The sequence below is a fragment of the Myxocyprinus asiaticus genome, chromosome 24, assembly GCF_019703515.2.
Source record: "Myxocyprinus asiaticus isolate MX2 ecotype Aquarium Trade chromosome 24, UBuf_Myxa_2, whole genome shotgun sequence".
NCBI classification, from domain to species: domain Eukaryota; kingdom Metazoa; phylum Chordata; class Actinopteri; order Cypriniformes; family Catostomidae; genus Myxocyprinus; species Myxocyprinus asiaticus.
Genome location: NC_059367.1, coordinates 9,288,928 through 9,304,278, shown reverse-complemented (window position 1 = coordinate 9,304,278; position 15,351 = coordinate 9,288,928). Strand labels below are relative to the sequence as shown.

Genomic DNA, 15,351 nt, shown 5'->3' with positions numbered 1-15,351 from the left:
GCATCCGACGCTTTGCATTGCACTTGGTGATGTATGGCTTGGATGCAGCTGCTCGGCCATGGAAACCCATTCCATGAAGCTCTCTATGCACTGTTCTTGAGCTAATCTGAAGGCCACATGAACTTTGGAGGTCTGTAGCGATAGACTCTGCAGAAAGTTGGTGACCTCTGCGCACTATGCGCCTCAGCATCCGCTGACCCCGCTCTGTCATTTTACGAGTTGCTGTCATTCCCAATCGCTTCCACTTTGTTATAATACCACTGACAGTTGACTGTGGAATATTTAGTAGCGAGGAAATTTCACGACTGGACTTGTTGCACAGGTGGCATCCTATCACAGTACCACGCTGGAATTCACTGAGCTCCTGAGAGTGGCCCATTCTTTCACAAATGTTTGCAGAAGCAGTCTGCATGCCTAGGTGCTTCATTTTATACACCTGTGGCCATGGAAGTGATTGGAACACCTGAATTCAATTATTTGGATGGGTGAGCGAATACTTTTGGCAATATAGTGTATCTCTTTGACCTATGCTTCTCTGACTCTTAAATGTATTTATTTTTTTACACTTATCCTGTAAAGCGACCTTGAGTTTGAAGAAAGGCGCTATATAAAATAAATGTATTATTATTATTATTATTATTATTATTATGTAACCTCGGTTACCTGAGATGAAGGGAACGAGACATTGCTGAAACCAGTGGTGTAGTAGTGTCTGAAGAGGTGGGCATACTGTGCCCATAAAAAAATAAATAAATAAATAATAAAAAAAAAAAAAACACATGCACCCGATCTCTAAAATTCATTTACATTTATACACAGTACATATGTTAAATGTGTAAAAAAAAAAAAAATTCTATAAAAAAAAAAAAAAGATGTACTTATAGTCCCACATAAACTTACAAAATGTATATCAGGGTAAGTTTCTTGCTGGCATGGTGTAGAGTACACTGCTAAGAACCATGGTATGGTAACTTGATGTTAAATATGTATTTAAACTAATAGGTGTCATTAATGTTCCTTTTATTAGGCTACTATGAAAATTGCTAATACTATATTATTACTCTAATAAACTAATTCATAATACGCAATAAACTGTTAAGCACTGTAGCTAATATGGGTGTAGAAATGTTCATGTTAACACATTATCTTGTATTACCATATATAGCCTACATAAGAATTAATGGTTATTTGTTTTATTTGTATACTATTATGTGCTTTTCTGTGTATAGTGAAATTGTATCGAGAGTTCACACTGATGTCAGCTATAGCGCCCCTTGCGGCAACGTTGAGAATGCTACACATATGTGTTTAGTTATGAATTGCAGTCAGACACATTTTGAAACGCAACGGGGTACGTAAGCAAGCTTTTGTAGCTAGAAGCATCTTGCTGCTGTTGCGAGCTTAACTAATGAAGCAACGCAACGTAACTACATTTTTTAGAAGCTCAGTATGTTTCCAAAATAGTGTAGCTTTTCCAGTAAAAAGCTACTTTTTCCAACGAGTGTTTTTAATGTCACATTAGCTGTGTCCAAATTCCCCTATTGTTAGACTATGTACTCTATTTGATGAAAAACATACTTCTTGGTCGTTAATAAAAGTATGTTCTTTAGGTATGCAGATTAGTATGAATACACTTCCAGACATGCTTCATCCAGAAACGTGGGCATTGTTCCATGTCCCGAATGTATGATGTTGCAACAACAACCGCAAAAATAATCTACTCTGTTTTTTTGGTTTTTGTACTTTTTTTAAAGGACTATTAAACCACAAGGAACAATGTTCTTGATATATATAGCAGCACTTGCACAGTTAAAAAAAATGGCAGACTTACGGTTTTCTGCTGGGTTTTTTTTTATTTTTTTATTTACAATCAGCGTTTTGAATATGATGTGTCCTCCTGTGGGATAATGGGATATTAAAGTGTCCAGTGAATGCGCACTTCCCTACATTACTACATCTCTCCAGATGCAGTAAGGCATCAAGGTATTTCTCGCCCATTGTTTTATGAATACTCAGGATTCAGACATACTACTAAATTGACATATGCTTTTGGCATACTATATAGTAGGGAAGTATGCAAATTGAGACAGGGCTAAATTGCCCAAAATAGTATCACTTTCTGTTGCCATCAGCAATACTATATCAGTCCCCGACAGGGTTGGGGAGTAACAGAACACATGTAACGGGATTACATATTTAAAATACAAAATCTAAGTAACTGTATTCCACTACAGTTACAATTTAAATCATTGGTAATTAGAATACAGTTACATTCAAAAAGTATTTTGATTACTGAAGAGATTACTTTGCATGTTATTGTCATTTGTTTAATTTAATATTTAGTCCTTTCAGATGGAAAACATTTATACATATAAATGATGTAATCCAAAGTGCATTTGAACAGCGGTGAAACACTTTCTTATGATGTGTTACATTCATACGAGCAGACAGAGAAGTAAGTTTGAAGTAAGTTTGGAGCAGAAAAAATAGAAATAAACCTTGTGTAAATTGTCAGCTTTACGCTAAGCTAAAATGCTATTTCTAGCCATTTTACATGCATGTTACCAGGCACAATCATATTTTTTTAATCAAGAAAATTCACGTTGGATCATAATTTTTTTTCTTCTAGTAAGACCTTTGATATTAGGGAAAAAATCATATGCTTGATAATAATTTTTGTATTGTGTTCCTGTAAAAATCATCTAAAAATCCTTAAAACAAGATCAATTTTATTTTTCTTGTTTTAGAAACAACACTGCATAAGATATTTAGGTTTTTCAGAGAATGTATTTTTAACATGTGTATTTTGTCTTACTGTACTGGCAGAGTTTTTATAGTCAAAACAAGTGAAAAAATCTACCAGTGCTGAAGAAGTAATCCAAAGTATTTAGAATACGTTACTGACCTCGAGTAATCTAATGAAATACATTACAAATTACATTTTACAGCATGTATTCTGTAATCTGTAGGGGAATACATTTCAAAAGTAACCCTCCCAACCCTGGTCCCTGATACGAATGCTTGTGCATGATGTCACAACTTGTGGGTGTGACCCCGTTGCAAGGTTTGCGATGTACCCCTAAGATTTGCAATATGCCACTTGTATCCTGTTTGTATCCTGTTTTTCTTTTCTCCCTGTAAAAGATTTCCTGCATTCCAAATAATCTCAGTTCTTTCCACTGAAAGTTATTAAATATTTTCATCTTGGCTATGATTGAAAAAAATGACATCACAAACTCCAAAATCAGGCTGCTCTGACAGGTCCTAATAATATTGAATTATGGAGTTATTTCGACATATTACTTTGAGTGAAATAATGCATTAATGTGTCTTCAGCATGTGTGTTTGATGGCAGGCAGCAGGACCCTGAAGCAGTGTGAGAGTCCACAGTCCGACACACGCTGTGATAAATTGCTTTCACTCCAGTGAGTGTTACTCATTGGTCAGAGGTTGAGTGGAAAAGCTGTTCAGAAATCTTGCAAAAAATAATAATAATAATAATAACAATAATAAAATTAAAAAAATTTAAAAAAAAAAAGCACTGTGACAGCACATGTTAATAACATCACATACCAGTATTTTGATATAGGGGAGGTGAGTTGAGCATGGTTGCCGCAGTAGATGGCGTGAAGCCTCCACACGCGCTTTGTCTTCGTGGCAATGCGCTCAACAAGCCACGTGATAAGATGTACGGGTTGACGGTCTCAGACGCGGAGGCAACTGAGATTCGTCCTCCGCCACCCAGACCAAGGCGAATCACTACGCGACCACGAGGACTTAAAAGCGCATTGGGAATTGGGCATTCCAAATTTGGCAGAAAAAGGGAAAAAACAAAAACAAAACATTAGGTAATGCATAATGTATCATGAACTAACAATGAACAATATATTTTAACAGCACTTATTAATCTTTGTTAATGTTAGTGTTAATAGAAATACAATTGTTCATTGTTAGTTCATGGTGCATTAACTAATGTTAACATATATAACTTTTGATTTTTTTAAATGTATTACTATATGTTGAAATTAACATTAACCAAGATTAATAAATGCTGTAAAAGTATTGTCCATTGTTAGTTCATGTTAACTAATGATGTTAACTAATGTTACAAATGGAACCTTATTGTAAAGTCTTACCATTAATTTGTATAAAATATAAATAATTATGTCAAAAATACTAATGTGTATATTTAACTACAAACTGTCATATAAACATCCAGTCAGTACTCTGTTAATACTCTAATGCTGCGTCCGAAATTGCATACTGTCAGAGTATGAACTGTTTTTTGATGAAGAACGCACTTCTTGGCCGGTAAAACAGCATGTTCTTTAGGTATGCATGTGAGTAGTATGAATAGATTCTGGACATGCTTCATTCGGGAACGTGGGCATTGTCCCGTGTCCCGAATATACTGTATGACGTAATAACAACAACCGCGAAAATAATCTACTCTGGTTTATAAGTAAGGAATAACTGACGACGGGCTGTTGAATTATTGAAACATAATGCAAACCCCAAGGTGGTAATGCAGCCATGATGCCCAAAAACTATTTAAGCACAAGTAATATCTTTCTTTATATATATATATATATATATATATATATATATAGAACTTACTGTTGAGAAGAGCTGTCTCACTCACGGTTCTCTGCCGTTTGTTTAGATCAAGTGTTTGAACTTGTCTCCTCAGCTCCAGAGACATTATGGGATAGTAAAGTGTCCAGTTGATCCGCACTTCAGAATCTCACCAGAAACAGTAAAATACTGAGGATTCAAACATACTACTCCATTGGCATACTGTATATTAGGGAAATATGGATATTCGGACACAGCGCAAGTCTCACAAGTTGAGACTTAGAGTATCTACAATGCCATATTCTTGTAAATGAACATCTTCTAATTCATCTAAAGGCCACATCTCTAAAATCTAAATACTACTATGCTAATAAAAGGCAAATTACAAAAAGGGGACCTGTTTTTATCTACACACTTCAACTATCACAAACCGCACTACTCTATTGAGTTTATCAAACCAGCTCTAACCTGTAAATGTGTCAACTGATGGTGATGGATCCTGGTTCTGGGGTACTGTTATTGGTAGGACTGGCCCTGTAGTGACTGGTGTTGAGTCTGAGATTGGTTGGGTAGTGGATGGTGTTATGGGTGTGGTTATGGACAGTGGTAAAGTGACTGGGTCAAGCGTAACTGCTAGTGTTGCTACTGAAGATGAAGAACAATGAGACATAAGAAAACACTGAAAGAGTGCAAGTATGACCAAATTCTAATCTAAGAAAGTCATTTTATTTATGTTTCACTGTCTGATGCGACTGTGGTGCTCTTTAGGTGTAGCCTTAATTTTGAAGCAGAAATGTAGTAAAACCATGGTTAATTTTCATAAGGAAATGTCAACCTTATTAAATAAAGTATATAGCTAAATTGTATGTAACTTTTTCTGTGTTAAAATACTTTCTCCTATCCCAGCTTAATATGCAGAGACAAACATAAGTAAGCCATTCAAAGGTTAATTTTTCCGAAAACTGATAACAATGTGTTTCTGTGGTGCTATGACCCGCTTAGACCTGCCCCAACAACATTACTCAACAAATGGCATGAGTTGGGCTATCTCTTTGTTTGACCAATGGCAGACGGGTGCGTATTCAGAAAGCTTGGAAAGCTATAGTATCAAAGTAGCTTTCCAAGCAAAGTGAATAGACACAAATTAGACATTTGCTGGCATAAAGTAAAAGTACACAGCTTTAATATTTATGTGGATAGCATAGCTCAGATAATTTGGTCTTGGAAGAATATGTTGAGAAATGTTCATGTTGAAATCTATGACTTTTGATTGCAGACTTTCAGACTTTTACAAATCTGGGCACAGTTTGAGTCATTGTTGAGAACTTCCTGAGGAGACATGAGAGCCCTCACAAAAAAATCTCAACTAGCCGCAAATTTGCCACTAGTTTTTTTCACATGCAAATGAGCTTGTGATTTGCCGCAAATGTTTGCCAGAAGTTTGCAGCTCTTCACCGGTAGTGGTGAACCTCTGGCAGACCTTTGGTAACAATGGACAATTTGCTGCAAATTTGCCACAAAGCTCACTTGCATGTGAAAATGGTCTGTGGCAAATTTGCAGCAAGTTTGCAGCAAATTTGCAGTGAATTCTAAATTTTTGCAAGGGAGATTACTAGGGTCTGAGAAGCAGGAGACCTAACCAAAAGTTGGCACTCAATTTAATCTCACTGCTGTCTTGAAGAATCAAATGAGATATTAAAAAGATTTCAGTTGGGCAAAACGTTTTAGATGGAAATGCTTATTTTAAAATAATCTTCAAATTTTGACAGAATTTCCCTAAAATTTTCCTAAAAAGATCTGTCCTCACCTCTGAATTCCAAAAAAACAGCAATAGTCCACCACAAACAGGCTGAAACTACCCTGAAATCTCCAGTAACCTTGAGGACACTCTCATACATCACAACGCAACATTATAATTCTTTCCATCTTACATTACATAAACTGTGGAAACTGTGGAAAAATGCATCACGCCATCAGAATTCAGTGTGACAGTTAAAGGATAGATGAAAACAAGCACCTTGTTAACGACATAAAATAAAGAGGCTAAAAAGAGTAATGGCAGCGGAACTGACAACATGAAAATGTCAGTCAACGCATTTCATTAGCATGTCACTTACTGCCAGAAGTTCCTGACGCCTCACCTGCAAAAGAAAAAGAGGAGATAGAAAGAGAGTTAGAGAGGGTTGAAAAGGAAGATAAAACAAATGAGAAAACACTCCACTGGGTTTGTTTTATTTTTTTCTCTATCAGTCTAGAAGCTTCTGCCAGCACATCTCGCTTGTGCAGGCAGTGAATGTACAGTTGTGTATGTATTTATTTACATATCTCTTATTTCTGTCTTCTTTTTTAGAGAGAAGACTAAAGTTTACATGAAAGGCTTTTGCTATTCTACCTTCCTTAGCGAGCACAGATGCCCCAGTTCTCTACAGTGAACGTAAATAATTGCTCCTTTCTCAGGTGTGTGTGAGTGTGTGCGTGTATATACCAGGTGCAGAATTCGTACAAATATTCGGGGATCCATTCGGGGTGGGCAGGTAGGAGCCAGGCTTCCAGGACTTGGCCTTAAAACCTCTCTCGCAGGCCGAACAGTCTTGTCCTGTGGTGTTGTGCTCACAGTCGCACTGAAGGTTGCCGTCACGCAACGAGCAATGACCGGCGTGAAGGTTACACTTACACCTGTGAAAACAAAAGACAGCAACCAATTAGCACGCTAGTTATATTGGAGCCATGAGCAAGGGCAGAATCTGCTCCACAGAGGATGGTTGCCCCCTTATATTTGTTGGGGTCAGCTGAGGTAGCTTAGTAGCTCATTACTTGGCTCAAGAAATCAACTAATTAGTTGCATGCATGTGCTATAGCGTGACTAAAAACAACAGCTGAAGGCAATTCTGTAGATCTTTTAGAACTGTAAGAGTGTGAGTGTGTGTGAGTGTGTGTGTCAGTTTTGGAGAGTAACTAACTAAAAGTAGTGATGCTACTTACTATTTTTGAATCATGTAACAGTAGCTAATGGTTTAGCTTCTCCAGTAACAAGCAAATTTATCCAGCAATTACTGTGACCAAATGCTACGTCACTGTTTTTAAACACATTAGCCACATTTTCACCCTCAAGCAGAACAGTTCTGAGCACAGTGAGTAACTGTTCTAGTAGCATTTCCACTCAAACACTGTTTGGCACATGATTACAAACAGTTCTCAGCCTGGATTTCACAGCATGGTTAGCTTACTTTATTCAGCCATTTTGGTAGAATGCTTTTAGTTTCATTTATATTAATCAGTTCATCCTAAATGGTCCATTCTCTCATATGCAGCTTTGAAAATTCTGATTCAATCTTGTGAATTGGTTCATTCTAAATGCTCCATTCTCTTATACCACTGGAAATACTAATTCATTTTAGAGAGTCAGTTCATCGCAAATGGCCTTTCTCTCATAGTAAGTATTTAAAAGTTCGATTCATGCTAGTGGAAAATTCATGTAAGTGAACCGACTGAAAAATTATTCACCAATTTGGGTCATTTTAGGTCTTCTTTTTATAGCTAAATATTTTGTTAAATGTTGCTGCTTATTAATATTTTTTGACCCCATTATATAACAGAATGTATTCTAGTTTTTTAATTGTATTCAGTATAAATGTATCTGTTCAAGTTAGATGAGTCACCCAAACTGAGAATGTTTGTTCATTCATTCAAAGTCCACATTTTTATTTATTTTTTAAAGCTATTGCTCACATACTGTAGAAGGCTGCAATGTAGTTAGATTGACTGTAGTTTAAGTACTTTAAAATAATTACTGTAGTAGCTTGTAGCCTAGAAAACTACAGTTTAAAAGTTTCCCCAACACTACATCATTAAAAGTAAACTTCTATGTCCACCGCTCTAGAGATTAGTCAGATATTAAATTCATATTTACTTTGCTAGATGTATCTAATCCTTCATTATTAACAAAACACTTCCCATGACCTGTTTTTGAAAGCACTATAGAGGGTTTTCTTCTTTATTGTAGATGAGGGTGAGTTTGATTCTCTTTGACTATGATGTCTGAGATAAAACTCTCAGATTTGTGAGGACTGTAAACAGCGCCCGTCTGCTCTACTCCAAATATAGCAAAAGTCTACTTCTTTGGTACCACAAAAAAGAGAGGGTGAGTAACGATTATCGCTAGTTATGAGAATAAATGGGAGATATTGAGATGGCCTTGTCTCTCCTTATCATTGGCTTTATAAGGAAAATCTGCAGAGCTGACAAAATGTTGCTTCCCTGCTTTTAGTTTATGAGAAATGTCCCGCCGATCTGACAGCCGAGTGTAAGGATAGTTGAGATTAAAGGGCTGGAGAGGAAAGCAGGTTAGTATGGAAATTACGCGTTTGCAATTACAATCTCCCTAATCAAATGAGTGTGTAAATCCCAATGCTTTTTTCATCCTCACTAGAGCAAACAGCTATCCTTTTGCATTAAATATTTATGAAGCTGACCTATATATTTCCATGCGGACAACCCATAACCAAACCTTGCATAGCCGTATAATGAGGTCATACCTCGTGCTCGCCATCTGAAGAACCTGATAAAAAAAGCAAGGCCATCTAAACATGCGAGACTTCTAAAATTCTGTCTTGTGCCTTGCTTAATTGCTGTACAGCTATTCCTTCTTTGGCACCATATAAATTAAGCATTTGCAAAAGGAACCACAGCTGCAGTTTCCTGGTGAAATGAACACTAGAGGCGCAACAACAACTTTGCGTTTTATTCACTTATTTTTTACTCTTATTTGTTACTCACCCTGCTACCTATGTTATTATATCAAAACAGTTTTACTCTAACGCATCATTTGAAAAACAATAAATTTTAACACTTGTATTACAGACCCACCTATATTTACACACTTATTCCAATGTGATTAACCTCTGCAGTACCTCACCTAATACCTGAGTTTTGGACAAGGATGCTAGAAACAAAAGTAAAAGTGAAGGGAAAAGTGCCATCGAAGTGATACGATACAACGTGGTTGCTTCAGTAAATGTGCTTTTCATGTCGAATTTGCTTTTAAAATACTATCGGTTAGGTTTAGGTGTAGGTTAAGGGTAAGGATGTCTGTTTTGTTCACCTCTCCTTTACCTTTATGGACACTATTGGTTAGGTTTAGGTGTTGGTTTAGGTTAGGGAGATACGCTTTACTCATTAAAACATCCATTTAATATACACCTTAAAAACCTCATCTGATTACAATATCATTGCACTTGATTTTGGTGCCCCCCGCTGGACATTTCACTGGGAAACGGCAGTCAAACATGTAATGAAGCACATCATTTTGGTTTGCAAAAAAGTTGCCATTGTCACATCAATTTTAATTAGATCAGGCTTAGCTCTTGGGTTAGTTATGGCTTTAAAAGGATTTTTTTTTTTTTTTTTTTTGTGTGTGTGTGTCTTAATTTAGTTTCAATGCACCCTTTCACTGACCCTTAGATTTAAGGAAAATTTTATTTCTCATGATATGACCTAAATGTTTCTGAAATATTGGACACGCTGTGCCTTTCACATCACAACTATTCAAAGAAGTAAGTTATTGTGATTGCACAGTGCGTCACAACTCTAGTTCCAGCTTCAACCACTGGGAGGGGCAGTTTTGACATTTGACAATTTTAGCACACAAAACATTTGACATACTTTCACCGATTTTTCGTAAAATCAGTCTGTGCACACTACAGCTTTTGTGTGCTACTCATTATGCCACACTTCTGTCACAATGCCTATATTTTATCTGCAACCCACCTCTCTGTTTTCACACCCTCTCATTACCTACATATCAAACATTGCTGATAGTGGGGAATCATTTGACAGACAGAGTGTTATTTTACTCAATTTCATTTACTTTAATTAAGTCTGATTTTAAAAGCCTGAGGAAACATTTAGACTCCAACCACCCACTGGAGGCCTTTAAGTCATAATTAAAACACAATGTCAATCACAGACTCTTTCAATCGGGGTGCTTCACCAAGACCAAGTGCCCATCAAGCTCCTATCATGACAAATTAATCAGCTGCACACCACTTCATTCCAGAGGGCCTCACCTTAGGGGAGACCTCTCAGCTTCTGAGAGACCAGACTTCAGGCAGGCATTAATCAATTAAAGCACAGCAAGGGCACTTATCAATATCTGACCAAATCCAGAATTGGGGCTTTACTTATCCTCTTAAAATGCAAAGCACCGTGTACCGATATAGAGCTGAACTCCCATGACGCACTGTGAATGATGCAACGTTCTCACTACTTAGTACTTATGCTGTATATTTGCATATACTATCTGAATATTTTGATATCACCGTTAAAATCAACATCTTTAAACATCTTTCCATTCATTTTAATTTGATTACATCATTTGCAATGCTTCATGGAATTGTGGTTCATGCCCTGATTAAAAACGTTAAATACACATTCATTTTTCTTTTTGTACAATTTTCAAATATTTTCTTGATTCAGATCAAAGTTTGAAATTAGTTGGATTGGTTCATGGCTTAGAACTCTTTTATTAAATATTTTATGAAGACCCTATGTTAAATATTAATTGTAAAAATTCTTCCAGAACAAAGATGGCTGAAAAAGTGGGGGCAAAAAGTGATTTACTGATGCATCGCAATTCTTTCTCAAACGATTCTAGATCGAGTCACAAAAAATGTTTAATCGGAATTTAAATTAATTATCAATAATTTAATCCCTTTAAACTTTGTCAGTTTCAACCAAAAACAACATAACGTGTGATGTGCAACACTGCAAAAATGGCAGAGAGAACCACATTTGCCATGAAAAGGTGTGCTGACGTTGTGCAAACAAACGTGGGAGCCTTCAGATAAGTTTAATAGCCAAGGACAAAAAGGCTGAATAAGCTGTATTTTACAACATCTTAAAGAAAATAACCAACCAATGTTCTGCATCATGAATTCTATATTTAAAAGGAACAAATGTATTTGCATAGGAATCACAGTTGCAGGACACAATGTGTTTCTTCTTGTGTGCAGCTTCAGAAAATAAAACACGCACTGATGGGGGGGGGAAATGAAGTAAAAAATGATAGTTCAAATCAAAATCAAATCAAATCACCCTAAAATGAAAATTCTGTCATTTACTAATCCTCATGTTGTTCCAAACCTGTAGGATTGTCTTCCTTCAGTGGAACACAAAGAGAGATGTTAGGGACTGAGGCCACATCCACACTAAGTTTTTGTTTAATAATGCATTGATTTTGCCACGTTTACGCCGCTCATCCACTCCATCAAGAACAAAGACTTTTAAAAAAACTCTCTCCATAAGCTCATACTTTGGTAATTGATGACGTTAGGAAACTGAAAACGGAGGTTTCAAACTTAAATGGATTAGTGTGACCTGGCAGCCTCAGTCACCATTCACTTTCATTTTATGGAATAAAGAAGCAATGGAAGTGAATACTGAGGCTGTCTTTCTGCCCAATGTCCTTTTGTGTTCCACTGAACAAAGAAAGTCACATGTGTTTGAAACAACATGAGGATGAGAAAATGATGGCAGAATTTTTATTTTTGGTGAAATGTCCCTTTAATGTTCCTTTCTTTCCCTGTCTGTTTACTCTGCTTGTGTTGCAGAATTACAATGCATTCACCACGCTCAAATATGTAGCGGTAGACCAAAAATCTTGACTCTTCAACAAAGTTTTCAGATAAAACCGGCACAAAGACGGTCAGGGCAGCTGCGGTAATCCAACGTCCCGTGAAGAAACAGCACTTTAAGTGATGCGAGCTCTTGGAAAAACAACGATACAAAGAGATCTGTCTGGTTTGACAGCTGAATAAATGCCTGCCGGCGTTTTGTAAATGTGCTTGCATAGTGAGTGTGAAAACTGTAAGCGATATGCACGCTAGCTTGCAGATTGGTATGCGTTCCTCATCGTCATGAATATTCTAAATTATTGACACCACACCAAAAAAAAGTGCTAAGTAGACAGTAAAATCTTGTGATTAAAAACCAAGGACAAGGAATCATTTGTGTCCCTGTTAAGGATAAAGAGGGCAAGGCTGTTTTGCTCTTATTAAAACGCTGTTATTACGGGGTTAAATGGCTGATGATGCTGCATGTGTGTGTTTTTAGCAGTGCTTGGAGTGGGCGAGGATTTTTTTCCCGCTATTCCGTTCACAGTAGGCCTACCAGGAATTATTTTTGTCACAAACTGATGGTACTCTCTCTGTTAGTCTCGCAAGCAGAAGTTTTCACTATTAAATTTGATTTTTATTATAGCTTAATTTGACAACAACTGTCCATATTGATTTGAGGGGACTGTCAAATTTGAGGGCGATTTTAACCCACCAATCACACTTTTCTTGGTTTTGCATGACGTTTAGACATTAAGGGGTGGGCAGTAAATCTTTAAACAAAAGTTAGTTGATAAAGGTAGTCAAAAGTTCTTAGACATCTGTAAAAGATTTGATGAACAGACCACAATATGTAATCTAATAATACTTATATATATATATATATACTGTATGCACACACACACACACACACACACACACATATACATATATATATATATATATATATATATATATATACATATACACTGTGTGTGTGTGTGTGTGTGTGTGTGTGTGTGTGTGTGTGTGTGTGTACAATAGAATAGAAGAACAGGGACCCTGCAACAGATGTCATGGCCCCCACAGAGCCCCCCAGTGAATATCGAGTCAGAAGCAACTGAGAGAGACTAAATATATAGAAGAACTGTGGCGAATTCTCTAAGAAACTTGGAACAACCTTTTTGCCAACAACCAAGAACTGTGTCCAGGTGTGCCTAGGAGAATTGGTGCTGTTTTAAAGGCAAAAGTGGTCACACCAAATATTAATTTATCATTTTTTTATGTTGACGTGGACTTAGTATGACGTTAATTGCTAAATTAAAACTATGTATGGCATTATTTTTGAAGACATCCTCACTATGCAACATTTTTCACAAGTGTCTTAAACTTTTGCACAGTACTGTATATACATAACCCCTCTGTACAATTGTAGTAAGTAGAATAGCAGCTCAGAATGCACAACATGTCGAACCTTGAGGCAGATGGGCTACAACAGCAAAAAGACCACGTCGGGTTCCACTTCTGGCAGCCAAGAACAGAAAACTGAGGCTGCAGTGGGCCTACCATTTGTGTACCTCAGCAGAAATCCAGATTTGTCAGACCAGGCGATGTTTTTCCAATCATCTACTGTCCAGTTTTGGTGAGCCTGTGCCCACTGCAGACTCAGTTTCCTGTTCTAAGATGACAGTAGTGGTACCCAAAGGGGTCTTCTGCTGCTGTAGCCCATCCGCCTCAATGTTCAACGTGTTGAGCGTTCAGAAATGCTTTACTGCATAGCACTGTTGTAACAGGTGTTTATTTGGGTTACTCTCACCTTCCTGTCAGCCTGGACCAGTCTGGCCATTCTCCTCTGACCTCTGTCATTAACAAGCCGTTTTCGCTCACAGAACTGCTGCTTTTTTGCTTTTTGTTTTTCGCACCATCCTTTTTACACTCTAGAAGACTGTTGTGCGTGAAAATCCCAGGAGATCAGCAGTTACAGAAATACTCAAATCAGCCTGTCTGGCACCAACAATCATGCCACGGCCTAAATCACTAAGATCACATTTTTTCCCCATTCTGATGGTTGATGTGAAAATTAACTGAAGCTTCTGACCCATATCCGCATGATTTTATACATTACATTGCTGCCACACGATTGGCTGATTAGATAATCGCATGAATAAGTAGATGTACAGGTGTACCTAATAAAGTGGCCAGTGAGTGTATATACTGTATATATTAAATATCTGTAAAAGATTTGATGAACAGAACACAATATGCTAATTGAATGTATATATGTACATACAGTATACTTAAAGCACTGGATTCAGGCCACTTGGCTGCAGGTCACAGAGGAACAGCGGGAGGCTTCCTGGGCCTCTGTTGGGGGGCAGAGTAGCAGCATCTTTTTTGGGGGTGTGAGGTAAGGTTTCTCTACCCTGCACTCCATGGATCTGTGTCAATTCAGGGCAGCTATATCCAGACACCGCAGGGCTGGACCCACACTGGTTGGGACAGGAACAGATCTCATGGGCATGCTGGATGCCAGGCTCTGCTTTTGGGCTAGGATCAAACCCCTATCTGGCCATCTGTGGCTGAAGAATCAGGAGTACAAGATAAACATATGGCCCTTAATGCTCAGGCACAGCAGAGGAACTTGAAGAAGAGATTGAGTACTGAATCTTGAGATTATGAGCTTGAGAATATGAGCTACAAGTCGATAACATTATTTACTTTGATAACCCTGCTGATGAATCCAGCTTAAAGGGATAGTTCTGTCATCATTTAATCATGTACTCAACATGTTGTTGGCTGTGTTGGGGCAACATGATAGTTGCTTATATTTAGATTTATGCATTTGGGATATGCTTTTATCCAAAGAAACTGCCAGTACATTCAAGGTATGCATTATTTTTTCTTTTTTAGTCTGTGTTGTTTTTTCTGGGATTCAAACTCATGACCTTTTGTATTGCTAGCATAGGGTGGTAAATAGCTGGTCAACTAGCTATTATATTCCAAAAACCAGCTTGACCATTTTAAGCTGATATGACGAGCTGGTAGCTAGTTTTTTAACTGGTGCAAGACTGGTCCGAGCGACGTAAATTCAAGTCTGGCCTGCAATTATTCGTGGTCCTATTTCCCCTTTCCCTTGCAAACATTTCCTGTCGATCTCTAAGTAAAAGTTGAAAATGAAATCAAATAA

The 15,351-nt window shown here is 37.3% G+C and overlaps 1 protein-coding gene across 4 annotated transcripts in view; it reads right to left on the bottom strand.

Moving 5' to 3' along the window:
- LOC127415156 (netrin-G2-like) overlaps positions 1–15,351 on the bottom strand; it is a 102,273-nt gene that overhangs the window by 46,343 nt on the left and 40,579 nt on the right. For 2 of the 4 annotated variants that reach the window (XM_051653761.1, XM_051653759.1), the window contains exons 4-5: positions 7,061–7,251; positions 6,693–6,716 (exon numbers count right to left, since the gene is read on the bottom strand). In XM_051653761.1, coding sequence (XP_051509721.1) covers positions 6,693–6,716; positions 7,061–7,251 — 215 coding nt within the window. The remainder of the gene's footprint in view (positions 1–6,692; positions 6,717–7,060; positions 7,252–15,351) is intronic. The other 2 variants (XM_051653762.1, XM_051653760.1) reach the window with 1 other exon arrangement.